The 12,963-nt window shown below is 36.8% G+C and overlaps 2 protein-coding genes across 6 annotated transcripts; both read left to right on the forward strand.

The window, feature by feature from the left end:
• The first annotated feature begins 4,404 nt into the window (after positions 1-4,404).
• On the forward strand, positions 4,405-5,809 carry LOC147568111 (transcription factor HHO2-like). Its single transcript, XM_086652851.1, has 6 exons — positions 4,405-4,699; positions 4,742-4,852; positions 4,895-5,082; positions 5,184-5,227; positions 5,402-5,535; positions 5,733-5,809. The coding sequence occupies exons 1-6, from the start codon at positions 4,405-4,407 to the stop codon at positions 5,807-5,809; spliced, it is 849 nt and encodes a 282-aa protein (XP_086508977.1).
• Positions 5,810-7,521: 1,712 nt separating this feature from the next.
• LOC147568112 (uncharacterized) lies at positions 7,522-12,963 on the forward strand. 5 transcript variants are annotated; one of them, XR_015230962.1, is made up of 8 exons: positions 7,522-8,728; positions 9,053-9,128; positions 9,263-9,352; positions 9,433-9,474; positions 9,881-10,063; positions 10,145-12,253; positions 12,416-12,590; positions 12,647-12,963. XR_015230962.1 is itself a non-coding variant. In XM_086654548.1 (6 exons), the coding sequence occupies exons 1-6, from the start codon at positions 7,761-7,763 to the stop codon at positions 10,154-10,156; spliced, it is 1,371 nt and encodes a 456-aa protein (XP_086510674.1). In that variant the 5' UTR covers positions 7,522-7,760; the 3' UTR covers positions 10,157-12,856. The 5 variants fall into 5 exon arrangements, 1 of the variants encoding a protein (XP_086510674.1); XR_015230963.1 differs by having other exon boundaries at positions 10,145-11,555; positions 11,851-12,253; positions 12,416-12,963; XR_015230965.1 differs by having other exon boundaries at positions 10,145-11,555; positions 11,851-12,231; positions 12,416-12,963.

The raw sequence follows: 12,963 nt of genomic DNA on the forward strand, positions 1-12,963 counted from the left end.
TCCAACTTCCACAATTCTTTAAATCAAAAGGTAGATAAATTCATAAACCCTATTTCACTCATTGAAGTTTTACAATAAACCCTAGAAAGAGAAAATGGAAAACTTAAACTTGAAAATATATTAGAGATTTAAGAGTATAAGTTAAGTAGAATATTAAACATTCAATTTTTGGAGTTGATCTTCATGAATCATGAATCAAATTCAAGAAAGCAATGATTTGCATAAGAAACTCCCGGTCTCTGCCTCTCTCGAATACTCCCAAGTTTTCCTCTCTAACGACCCAATTGAAAAGAAAAAAATAGGTTTGAACCTGAATATACCAAATTTCCCCTACATCTCTTGAAATATTACAAAATCCAGCCTAGGCCATCGCCCAATCTGGTCTTCACATCAGTCTGCCCCTAACCGCATGGTATGGAATGTTCTACTAAACACGTTACACGAGGGTGTCATTTCCGAATATGCAAAAAATTAATGCTAGGTGTCCTTTCTTATGGGTGGGAAATGGAACTGACAGATAGCCCGCAGACACATACTTCCCTGTCCGAGCTGAAAAGACACATTTTAAATTTGTCCACTTGGCAAACGGGCGGACACTTGACAAAATCGAGTTGTCCATTGCCCGTCCGTGTTTGCCTAAGATGTCGGACAATCCGGGCATTGGACTATTCGGACCCTGGTATAACCACTTTTTATTTCTTCTTTAAGTGCCCATAAAGATACTAACAAAATTTTACCTTATATCAAAACCCACTTTGAAGCCCAATAAAGAGAGTTCCATATCTCAACTCCTACAAGGAACTCCGATCACTTTTTCCTTTACCACTAGTGATGTGAGACAAAAATGTAGAGAATAAAATTTATTTTTGTTATAATATCTTAGTTCGACATTATAAATTCTTTGAGATAAAAGAGATCCAAAGCTTTATAAATAAGAGAAATGTAAGTAATGGTCTAATAATGCACGTAGGTTCAAGTGGGCAACCTAAATGCTAACCTTTTAGTTAAATAATTACTATTTATATACAATAAAAACTTCAAAGTGAGTTATATATCAACTGGTCGGGCTTTATCAGTCGGACTCGGACGGGAGCCCTGTTAGAGCTCCTTGTTCGCGTTCATCTACCTAAAGTTGACGGTCTGGACGGGTAGTGCCCGTCTCGCACATAGGACTTCTGTGGACACATCGGACTCGGGCGGTTCGTGGGCGCATCTCAGACTTTTTCCTACCTTATCCTTTCTGGAGGAAAAATGTAGGAAAGTTGTGTCATGTATGGTACAAGGGTAGTTCGAGAAGAGAAGAAAGAGGAAAGAAAATCTTACGCTAGGCCATTAATCTCTGTCACCATTAATCTCAGTCTTTTTTCTGACGAGATGACCTACGACCAAATTCCCCAGCTACAGGGGGTCAAATCTTATTAAGGTTTTTTTCCGACTGAAAGCCAATTTCCGGAGTAATTTTATATACACTCGATGTTTCAACCTTCCACACTCACATTTCATTTGATTTGGTCAATTTGATTTAACCATGTCAAGTTTCATTCACATTCACCACTTGATCAACAAGATTTATGTAATAAAAATCAGAATTCTCCACCATTTGCAAAACCTAGAGATTTCCCTTCATGATTCCTTCATTAGTACACCAAGTATTTTGTCAGTCGTAACATCCCAAAATCAAACTATTATTTTCCTCTGATATCATTTTCTGTGGTGTAGACTTAAATTAGTGTTTTACTATTAAAAATCATAAAAAATTCAAAATCTTATGATTCAAATAAAATTATACAAAGAAAAGAATGTCCCACTACAAGGGTATGGAAACATTTCATTATCTTCGTTTTAAGTGATATTCCGATGGAAGTGGTGTTTTAGTTGGAAATGCGCTTAATTTTCAGATCAGACAAATGATGTTGATCATTAAGTTTGGTCATTTTAAGGGTCGTGACGTTGAGCTAGAAACCAACTACGGTCAGCGACTCACTCAGTTGGCTCGAGGATAACGACGGCTTGATCTTACAACGGGTTACCCAAAAGAATGTCGACTTGATAAAAAAATTTGAGTAGAGGGAATGGGATATAAATGCGCGGATTTGATTCGGCTAAAAGTATCCAAAAGAATCAGGCTCCAAGATAGCAAACGGTCGGGGCAAGCACCCGGGCCAAAGGGTGGTCGGGGGCATGGCTCGAGCCATGCCTAAGCCAACCACATAGGGTCGGCCCTAAAAAGGGTGGGTCAGCCAAGCTAGTCCAATTGGGGGTGGAACTAGAGGCTGGTCACACCTGAGGGAATCTCATATGGGATTAATTCTCCATCTGGGAATCCCACGCAGATTTAGTATTTTGTTTGTGTTGTTTTGGGGAATCTTATTTCCATTACCTTTTTTTCTCTGTTGAAAGGTCTATTTCCATTACCTGATTGTGACTTCAGAAGTCTCTTTATAAGAGAACCTCATTATAATAGAAATAAGTGTGGAAAATTTTCATCAATTTAATTTTATGCATCTCTGGTTACACCAATTAGAAGATATAAAAGAGATTAATTCTCAAGTTACCTATGTAGTCTAAAAAAGAGGGGGGTTTTCATCTTCGACGCTAAAGAAGGATCAAGAGGGGTCTCAAATAAAGGAGCTGCACAAGTGGAGCTCTAGATCTCCGAGATACAAAAATCAATTTATTTCGAGGGAAAGCAAATTAAGGTATTTCTCTTGTTCATCTAGTTCGTTATTAGTTTTGGCATGGGATCCATGCAACCTAGTGATAGGTATATGATACCCAAGATTCGGCACATTAGGTGTCACCATAACCCAGTACTAGATAGTCAGATTTCTTTTATGCTTTCTTGAAAATTGTGAGACTGTATAAGTCGACTACATCTTCAATTACAAATGTTTTTGTTATTTTAATTTTTTGTCTATCGTCAAAGATATACATACAAGTAAATGTTCTAGAACTAACAAATGAATATGTATACAAAGTTTAAACTGTTTTAAATACGCTTCCGTGTTTTTTATGTTTTCCACATTCTCTCGGTTCTCAGTCGGGAAGATGAGTATCGATCAGCGAACAAAAAATAAAAGTCGGAGGCATCTTCCGATTTGGTTTATATGGAGTTGGTAGCATGTCTTAGTAACGAAAAACCGAGAGCTATATATTATTCTTTGTTTTCGTCGGTAAGATGAGGACCGACGCTCAAACATCAAAGTCAGATGCATCTTGTTGATTCAAATAAAAAAGTTTGGTTATCGTCTCGCGACTAAAGCCAAGGGGCGCTACTACAAGCACCCGTCCGAAATGCTGTACGCGGGCGGAGATTTTCTTGACTCAGGTTAATGATCATCGACCCAAGCTCTATATAAGCACCAAGTCAACTAACCTATATAAGCACCAAGTCAACTAACCTGGTAAAGTTCACCTCTATTATATTTCCTATCTTCTAGTTCCAAAATAACATTTTGATTCGTTAATGAGTTTATTTTGTTTTGCGATTTAGTCTTGTAATGCTTCACTTCTATTGGATTCAACAAGGAGAGTCTTGTGATGCTTTACTTTTGATGAAAACCAATTTCATTTGAGTACAAATGAAGAACTATCCCTCCTTCTAAGTTACCTGATAATGTACAAGCTTAGACCATATTAAGAATTGTAACTTCATCAGGCTCTATGCTACCATTTTCTCTTATCTTTTTTAGTACATCAAAAGCTTCCTAATAAAATCATTCATAAACACGTGCTCCAATTATTGCATTCCAAGTTTCAATATCTCTTTTAGGAGTATAATCGAATAACTTACAAGCATTATCGTAACAACCCGATTTTCGAGTATATCTAAATGAAAGAGTTAAGTACAAAAACATCTATTTGAAAAGTTTGGCAATGTAATCTCGTACCAAAGTGAAGATTCTATTTGTTATTTTATGGCTATTTATTTGTGGTCTGATTGTGGTTTCAGTTTGGAGGACCTCATATCCAATTGAAGATAGAAAGAAGAGATAGGAGGACCAAGGTTGAAGTGCTTGAACTCTTCCTGACCACAATGAGAATATCTCTGTTGTGTTTGAGAGGTTTGGTTGGATGAACATTGACATTCCTGCCTGGCCTCCTACTTTAGCAAAAATACCCATATGGCCCCCTTTTTCAGTTACCGTTAACCAGTCATCATTTCTCTCTCTTCCATGTCATTACCTCTCTCTGCCACCTCACGTTATCGCCAACTCATCATCTTCTCCGGCGAAGGTCGCCGGCCGGCCAATTTTCCGGTCGGCGACCTTCAAACATTAAATTCTTTTTTATTTTCATTCTCTCTCTCTCTAATTTTTTTTTTCTTTCCTCTCTCTCTAGAACAGATCTAGAGAGAGAGGTCTGTTCGGGATGGAACACGAACAGACTCAGTTCATGATGAAAATGGGTGTCATGGATTCGATTTTACAACCAGAACTGAGGTTAGGTTTAAAACCCACCTTCATACCTAAAACCATTACTGATTTTCTTCAAGATATTTCAATGGTAATAAATGTTTCTGAGAAATCTTCTAAGCTTGATGAATTTATTACAAAGTTAGAAGAAGAAATGAATAAGATTGATGGTCTTAAACGTGAGCTTCCTCTTTGCATGCTCCTTTTAAACGATGATGAGTTTCTTCATCTTCAATTTTTTAGCTTAACTTTGATTTCTAAGATATGGGTTTTTGATTTTCAAGGTATCTAAACAATGGGTACTAATTATAATTTTGAAATTGCAGCTATTTTGACATTGAAAGAAGAAATTAAACATTGTGAAACTTCATCTGTTGTTCATCTTCAATTTTTTAGCTTAACTTTGATTTCTAAGATATGGGTTTTTGATTTTCAAGGTATCTAAACAATGGGTACTAATTATAATTTTGAAATTGCAGCTATTTTGACATTGAAAGAAGAAATTAAACATTGTGAAACTTCATCTGTTGTTCATCCTGTAATTGAAGAATCTAGTCCTAAAGATGTTAAAGATAATAAGATGAACTGGATGAGCTCTGTTCAGCTTTGGACTAGTACAGATTTGCCCAAAATTGATACTTCAGATGAGAAAAAGAACTTGGTAGAGGTAAGATAGAGAAACAGATTCTTTTTTACTTTTTTGGGGAATTAAATTATTCCTGGGTTGATCTGAAATTGAAGTTTGATTTTGTTTATGGTGATGAACAGATAGCCAAAGAAGAAAAGATTTCTCCAACTCACATGAAATTTCAGTACAATAATGGTGGAGGAGCATTTGTACCATTTAAATGATTAACTGGTTTTCCATTACCAGAGATGAAGAAGATGAAAGAAGATAAAAAAAAGGGTCAATCAGTTTCTCTCTCTAGTCCTGTAAGTATGAAGATTACAAACACAGATTCAGGTACCAGCATTTTGAATCCCAGGTACCCATCTGTATCAATGACAAACTTAACTTCAAATTCACCACAAAATCCATGTAGGAAGCAAAGAAGATGTTGGTCACCTGATCTACATAAAAAATTCATTAATGCTTTGCAACAACTTGGTGGTTCTCAAGGTTAGAACCCTAAAGTTTCTGGTTTAATTAGGTTAAAGTTTGGGATTTAAGTATTAAAGATTTCAGCTTTTGATATATTTTAATCTGGGTACGAGTTGAGTTAAAAGAAAAAGGGGCAAATAGAAGTAAAAAGGTTCCTTGTTTCTGATTCTTATGCTTCAAAATCTGATCTTTAATTTGTTTTTTGTCTTGTTCAGTGGCAACACCTAAACAAATAAGAGAATTGATGAAGGTAGATGGTCTAACAAATGATGAAGTTAAGAGTCATCTTTAAGTGGGTTTGATGATCAATTTAATAGATTTTGATCTTGAATCTTCTTCATTTAGTTCAAAATGGGTGCCATGGATAATTTAGTTCAAAATGGGTGCCATGGATAATTTAATTCAAAATGGGTTCCATCACGAACAAACCTCTCTCTAGATCTATTCTAGAGAGAGAGAGGAAAGGAAAAAAAATAGAGAGAGAGAGAGAAAATAAATAATAAATTTTTTTTTAATGTTTGAAGGTCGCCGGAGAAGATGATGAGTTGGCGATAACGTGAGGTGGCAGAGAGAGGTAATGAGATGGAAGAGAGAGAAATGATGACTGGTTAACGGAAAGTTAATGGTAACTGAAAAAGGGGGCCATATGGGTATTTTTGCTAAAGTAGGGGGCCAGGCAGGAAGCTGGTCACAAAGTTGGGGGCCATTTGAGAAATAACCCCTTATTTGTTACCTTGTTAGGTAAAACAACTCGGTTAGATAGAATTGAGCCGCTTTCATAGAATTGGGTGCCTATAGAATTTCAGTCGGGTGAAGGCGTTAAGAATTTCCGTAAGGAAGGCGGGGTGCTTTCATAGAATTGGGTGGCTATAGAATTTTAAAATTTTGAGCCGCCTACTAATAGCCCCCGCCCGCTTATAGCAGGTGCTTTTAGCGCCCAAAACCTACCCTTATAAAAAATTCTCAATTTTTGCTTAAAAAAAAATCTCAGTTTTCATCGGTAAGATGAACACTGACAAACGAACATCTAAACCAGACGCATCTTTCTGATTTTGTTCATATGACGTCACTAATTATCTTACCGACAAAAAAAAAGTTCACCAAAATGTGGGTGTACATGAAAAGTGAGTCTAGGAGGGTAAAAAGGGTTCATGAGGTGTGTGCGAATAATCGCTAGTGCAACAGGTAAAAACTTTAATGGTGTGTTTGGTTGCAGGATTCCTAAGTAGGATTCCTATCAAAAGTGGAATTTGGTAGGAATCATGAATCCTTGGTCTGTTTGGCTACCAAGAATCCTAGGACTCTTGACTCCTAAGGATTCCTAATTCCAAAATTTGTATTGGACCAAAATCCCACCCTACCCCCTAGGATTTGCTAGGATTTTGGATTAATGAACCTAAATTTCAAACTTAAAATCAACAAAAAAATATTTCCTTCTACAAAATCATTATTTTTTTCCAAAATCATTATTTTTTTCAAAAATCATATTTTTTCTAAATACGTTTAAAAATACTCAAATAATAATAAATGATAGGATTCTTAGTTGCCAAACAAGCAAAAAATTATTACTTGGATTCATGAATCCGTGGAATCATGAATTCCAAAGACTCATGAATCCGCGGATTCATGATTCCGCCATCCAAACACACCATAAGTGTATATAACATTTCTCTAAGGATATTTCGTGTTTGGGTCAAAGAAAAGTACCCACTTTAGTGTTTGCCCCAACTATTTTTTTTTTTTAATGTACTTTCCTTGACCCAAACGCTAAAGCCGGTAATTTTCTTTGACCCTAACACTAAATATCTCTTTCTCTAACTCAATTTAGGAATGTGAATCGAACCCAAGAGCACATTACCCCGACCCAAAATGTCCCAATCCAATACACTAATAATAAACTAGGCCGAAGCCCAAAACGGTTACTATCCGCCCCACCCATTAAATTTACAGGGCGGGCTTGGCCACATATAAAACCCAAAAAAATTTGCAAAATCAGTTGGGCCACTTTTAAAACCCAAAAAGGAAATGCGAAATGACTGAACGGAAGGCCAATTTGCGGTGAGAAGAATGGATCAGCAGAGAGTCGGTTCGGGCCTTGGAGGACCATAAAACTCAAAAAGGGCGCAAATTCGAACTGTTCAGTGAGTTTGCGATAAAGCACCGCGCCACCGCGAAAACTGAATATATCTCCCCTCTCTCTCTATAAAGTAAAACCCTTTTTACGCCAGTGATTTTAATCGAGGATGAGCAACTCTGACGACGGCTTCTATAATTCCGGCGAGGAAGAAGACGATGACGGCGAATACATGGATGACCAAGACGACGATGAAGGAGAATTCATGGATGAAGAATATCACAATGATGAAAACTACGTTTCTAACCTTGAACAATTACTATCTCAACAAGAGGAAGAGGACGAAGGAGAGGAACTGTATGATGATTTTGATGAAGATGAAGAAGGATTTCAAGAAGATGAAGAAGAATTTCAAGAAGATGAAGAAGAATTTCAAGAACACGAAGATGAACACGAATTCCAAGAAGAAGATGGATTCGATGTATTTGATGAGTGGGAAGATGGCTATGTTTCCCCAATTAGATCAACACCTAGGGTTTCATCTATTCCGTCTTCTGTTACTTCATCTCTTTCTCCTTCCGTTTCCTCCCAAGAATTAGAAAGGGTTTCATCAATTCCTCCTTCAACTTATGGTGTTCTTGAAGAATGGGAGGAGGAATGGGGTGATTCGGATGAAGATCAGGAGACAGTAACGATTAGGAATTATACAAGTCATTTTTCTGGGTATCGACCAAACGATTGGTACCATGGGTTTGGAGCAGAAGAAGAATACGAGTATCAAGAAGATGAAGAAGAAGAAGGAGAAGAGTATTTAGAAGAATATTTGGAGGAAGAAGAAGAAGAAGAAGAGGAAGAGGAAGAGGAATATGAAGAAGAAGATGAAGATGGAGTAGAAGAAGAAGACGAAGAAGATTTAGAGATATTATTTCAGGTCGGAGAGAGTTCAGTGGCAATCATGGATGTTGATATTAGAGAAGAGCATAATCAAAGAATTAGAGGAGAAGAAGAATTGTCTTCGCAATCAGCAAAAAGAACCAAAATTGACACTAGTAGACAATCAAATACTAACGATGCCGATGGTAACTGTTGCTCTATCTGTATGCAGCCATGGTCATCTGAAGGTGATCATCAAGTTAGGTTCGTATCTTCTCTATTTTCTTCCTTCACACTAATACATAGTTGTTTGTGTTTGAGCCTGATTAATTCTCATGTATGCCAATTCTATGATATTTGTTCTTAAGCCTGATATTTGTGTTAAAGCTTGATAACTCACATGTATTCGAATTCTAATATAGGGTTTACTTGTATCCCCATTAGTTGCACATTGTAAAACTCCATTAGGACCCGTAAATAGAATTTTGCAATAACGAGAACCACACAGTTAGCGTATTTTAATTGGTTTGAACTTGGATATTACAAGTGCATATGTTTCGTTTGTCTTATTATTGTATTTGATTGCAGTTGTCTTCCTTGTGGACATGTCTATGGGCTTTCTTGCATAAAAAGGTGGATTGAACATTGCGGTGGGAATTCAAAGGTATTTTGATGTTGTAAACACACGATTGTCGTCCAACTTATTGTTGGTTTGCTGTCGTTAATCAGCTACTTAGGTCCTCATAATTTTTCTACTTCTTTATCTAATTCTGTATTTTTTTTGCTTGTATTCTGTAGTGTCCTCAATGCAAAAGGACGTGCAGGAAGTATGATATTATAAAGCTTTATGTTTCAGGGTTGGGTGTTGCTAATGAAGAACAACAAAAGGTCATCCCCGTCTCAATCTGATTTTTCTTTTGGAGAAAAGAAACTTTTGATTTTTGACTGAAACTCTTCCTTCAATGCAGAATTTATCTCTTCAGTCTGAATATGATTTTCTTCAAATGAAGGTACGAGTTGCTAGATGAGGAACAAAAGACATTTGATTAGTGTTTTTTCTATTAGTTTCCTACATGTTGGATGTTATCTAGTTTATTCAGCTTAGTATGTTTAATGGAGAATTAGAGGCGTCTATCACTTGTCATCTTGGTGCATGCTGGAACCAAGCACAAAATAAGATATTATGCTTATATGTATTATCTATTTAGTGGAAGGGAAAAAGGCAAAAGCTGTTGTCATTCACTTTAGCAAAGCAATTTAAAAGTTTTCGAATTAGTATGTTTAATTTGTGACCTCGTTTAAGATTGCTGAACTATGAGTGGGGTTCAACTCTAATAGATGGTGTCCTTAAGGTTGGTGAAGGTTGTATTCTACATACTCATCACAATTTTTCTCCTTATTTTTCTCTTACTTTAGTTTGAGGCGAAATTGGAGGGAATGAAGAAAGTTATGTCTGAGATGAGGGAAGAAAATGAGGAGAGATTTAAGAGGCTAGAAGAACAGTTGAAAGAAATGAGCCGATCGAATGATGAGTTATATAAGAGGCAAGAAAGGCGGATCGAAGAGTTGAAGAAGAAGATTACGCCACGCGAGGGTCAGGTATAAATATTTTATACTTTTAGTTGTTTTTATACATTATAGATCTATAGCATCCACTAACCAGTTTCTCATGTTATTTAGCACTCCCCATAGCCGGACCCGAGAAGATAAGATCATTTTGGGCTGCAATGCTGCATGGGTGCAAGATAATACTATCTGCCTTCTTCTTTTTTTGTTTCGAAGTACTTGTATAGGTGGACTTGGACACAAATAATATGAATATATTGGGAGTTTGAGTTTCGTTAATGCCTGTTTCCTTTTGTAGGTGTGTAATATTGTAGGTTAACAAAGTTCCTTTTAAATGCTTTTTGCTATTTAAGCGATTGAAATTCTACTATTTGCATCATTTTTGTTTTAATGTATAGTCTTCGGTAATACATGAGGTTTGCAGTAGACTACCCACGTTCACTTCATTAATGTCTCGTTCTCGTACGGGACCATATTCGGTCTGGATATTGGAAGACGGAATCCGCAAGTGAATGCAGGCTGTTGTGTCCTCTTGAGGTCATTCTTGAAGGGTTCTTGGCCTTGGTCTTATATTTTCTTCTCTTTTTTTTCTATTTATAGAGCTATGCAGTTTGGTTCTTAGTTTCCTTTGTCTGAGGGAAATATGTTATTTCAAAATCAAAACTTGGAAGTAGATCTACTATGTCAAGCTCCTCTATAGAGATTTTCAGCAAGTGACTTTCAAAAATTGCTTAGAATGTTTTGAGCAACTTGTCCATTTTGTTGTTAGGTATTCTGGGTTTGCTGGTCAGTTATTCATGTGATCTGTTAGCTCTACAATGAATGGAAATAGAGAGTTTTGGTCTTGTCGGGCTTCTGGTGAAGTTCGAACTTTGTTAATTTTTTTTACCAACTTCGTATGACAAATAGCTCCTAAAGAAGTAATTATAATGCATACATACATGGAATGTGAGCATTTGCAAGCACTTGCAGTTTGCATACTTTTAAAATAACTGTTCTGGTTTTCGACTTTCTAGTCCCCTACCGTGTCATCAAGTATTCAATCTAATGGTTTAGAGGCAGCCCTGGCAAATTACTAGTTACAAGCATTGCATCGTAGGCGTTTCACCAGTGGCACTTGAAATGAGCCCAAGCCAGGTTGGTTCTCAAAGAATAATTCCTACTAACATAAGATTATAGAAGAAAAGAAGGTGTTACGAGTTACAGAATGTTCTTTTTATTTTCCAATGGAATGATAAAACTACACTTCAGATCCCCAGTGATATTTCTAATGTTACAAGAAATTTTAATATACTTGTATGGGTGATCTTCATAAAGGTTCTACTGTAAAGTTAGTTGCTTGAAGAAACATGGAGGGTGGGAGGAATGGAAGGAAGAAAGGAGGTTTAGAAGCTTTCACTTATATTCTTCTTGCACAGGTGAAAGAGATATGTTTCAAAAAATAGGTGAAAGAGATAAGCCGATCGAATGATGAGTTATGTAAGTCGAAGAGTTGAGAAGGAAGGCTACGAGGCGCAAGAGTCGGGTATTGATCTTGTATACAACTATACATTACTTTCCTTCTTGTTTCGAGCACTCCCTCTCGCCAGACCTGTTAGGATAACTGGATAAGAGCACTTTGGTTGCATTTTGGCACCGCTATTTGTTCTATCTCGCTTGTTAGGAAAAGGATGTATAGGCGATGGATACTGCAATTAGTGAATGTTAATATGTCGAGGATGTGGCTATCTTAATGTGTAGTTTGTTTTGTAGGCTTATGTAGATTGCAAGCAGATAAATTGTTCTTGTAAATACTTTTAGCTAATATGTAACATTTTCAGGATAAAAGGTCTACTTCTAAGCGTCTGTACTCTTTTAATGTACGAAGTCTTCTCTTTGGCAATAATGGCATGAGGCGTGTGCTGAAGATTGTACTCTTTTGTTGGGCGGTTTCCATAGCCTTCTGCTTTTTGTCGTTGTTGGGTTCGGGCGATGGTATCACTACATCATACTGCAGTCGAGGGTAGTCCTTTTTCTGTTATCCATTGGAAGTTTATGAGAATAACTTCTATGAAGGATGGGAAATTGGATGGGTTCTATGATTTCAACAAGAAAGAAGACAGAAGTCAAAGGAAAACACATTGAGGAACAAGACGAGGAAGAACACCATGGCGATGAAGCCTACATTTCTTAGCTACAACGATCAGATAATTTTGGTGCAGGTATCTTACCTAGAACATTCAGGTAATTTTGAAGGTGACTACGATTTGGAAAATTTAGAGAAGATTGAATTCAATGAATTTATTAGGTTAGCACCTAGGGTTTCATTGCTTCCTTCTTTGGCTACTTCCCTCCTCTCGTTCCTTACCTAGAGTTTGTAATGGTTTAACTAATCCTCCTTTCCAGTCTCATTGAAGGATTTGAGGACTTGGAAGAATTGGAAGAAGTGCTAGAGACACAACGCTTTTCGGAATTCGCTAAATAGTTCTCTAAGGGTCTGCCAACATGTTTCTTACCCCGGCTCTGACGTTGTTGGCAAAAATAACTAAAAGTGGAAGATTCAAAAAGACTATGGGGATGGGTAACTGTTGTTCTATTTGTGCAGCCATGGGCATCTGAAGATGATCATCAAGTTAGGTACATAACTTCTCCGTCTTTGGTATTTACAACGGTACAATTTCTTTTTCCGTTTTACTTCATATGATCTTTTTTGTGTTCATGCCTGATAAATCTCATGTATGAATTCTTGTCTTGTGTTTTTCTTAGTTTGGAGAAATGTGATTTATCATGATATACAAAGGTCGATCGACCACTTGAAGAAATTAGTATATCTAGTAACAAGTCCAATTTCCTTTGTCTTGTATCATTTGTAGTACACTATATCTCGCCTTTAGGATATCAGCGGTTAACATATTACACTAGTTTGAACTTCGAAATAGGATCTTTCAAGTAAA

Source organism: Eschscholzia californica, unplaced genomic scaffold, assembly GCF_041429995.1.
Source record: "Eschscholzia californica isolate CP2 unplaced genomic scaffold, dmEscCali1.0.p SCAF_1, whole genome shotgun sequence".
NCBI classification, from domain to species: domain Eukaryota; kingdom Viridiplantae; phylum Streptophyta; class Magnoliopsida; order Ranunculales; family Papaveraceae; genus Eschscholzia; species Eschscholzia californica.

Coding starts and splice junctions, on each gene's coding strand:
- LOC147568111 (XM_086652851.1), top strand. CDS start 4,405: ATGGGTGTCATGGATTCGATTTTACAACCAGAACTGAGGTTAGGTTTA. Junction 4,853..4,894: donor ATGGGTTTTTGATTTTCAAG/GTATCTAAACAA, acceptor TTGAAATTGCAG/CTATTTTGACATTGAAAGAA. Junction 5,083..5,183: donor AGAAAAAGAACTTGGTAGAG/GTAAGATAGAGA, acceptor GGTGATGAACAG/ATAGCCAAAGAAGAAAAGAT.
- LOC147568112 (XM_086654548.1), top strand. CDS start 7,761: ATGAGCAACTCTGACGACGGCTTCTATAATTCCGGCGAGGAAGAAGAC. Junction 9,129..9,262: donor ATTGCGGTGGGAATTCAAAG/GTATTTTGATGT, acceptor TGTATTCTGTAG/TGTCCTCAATGCAAAAGGAC. Junction 9,353..9,432: donor CTAATGAAGAACAACAAAAG/GTCATCCCCGTC, acceptor CCTTCAATGCAG/AATTTATCTCTTCAGTCTGA.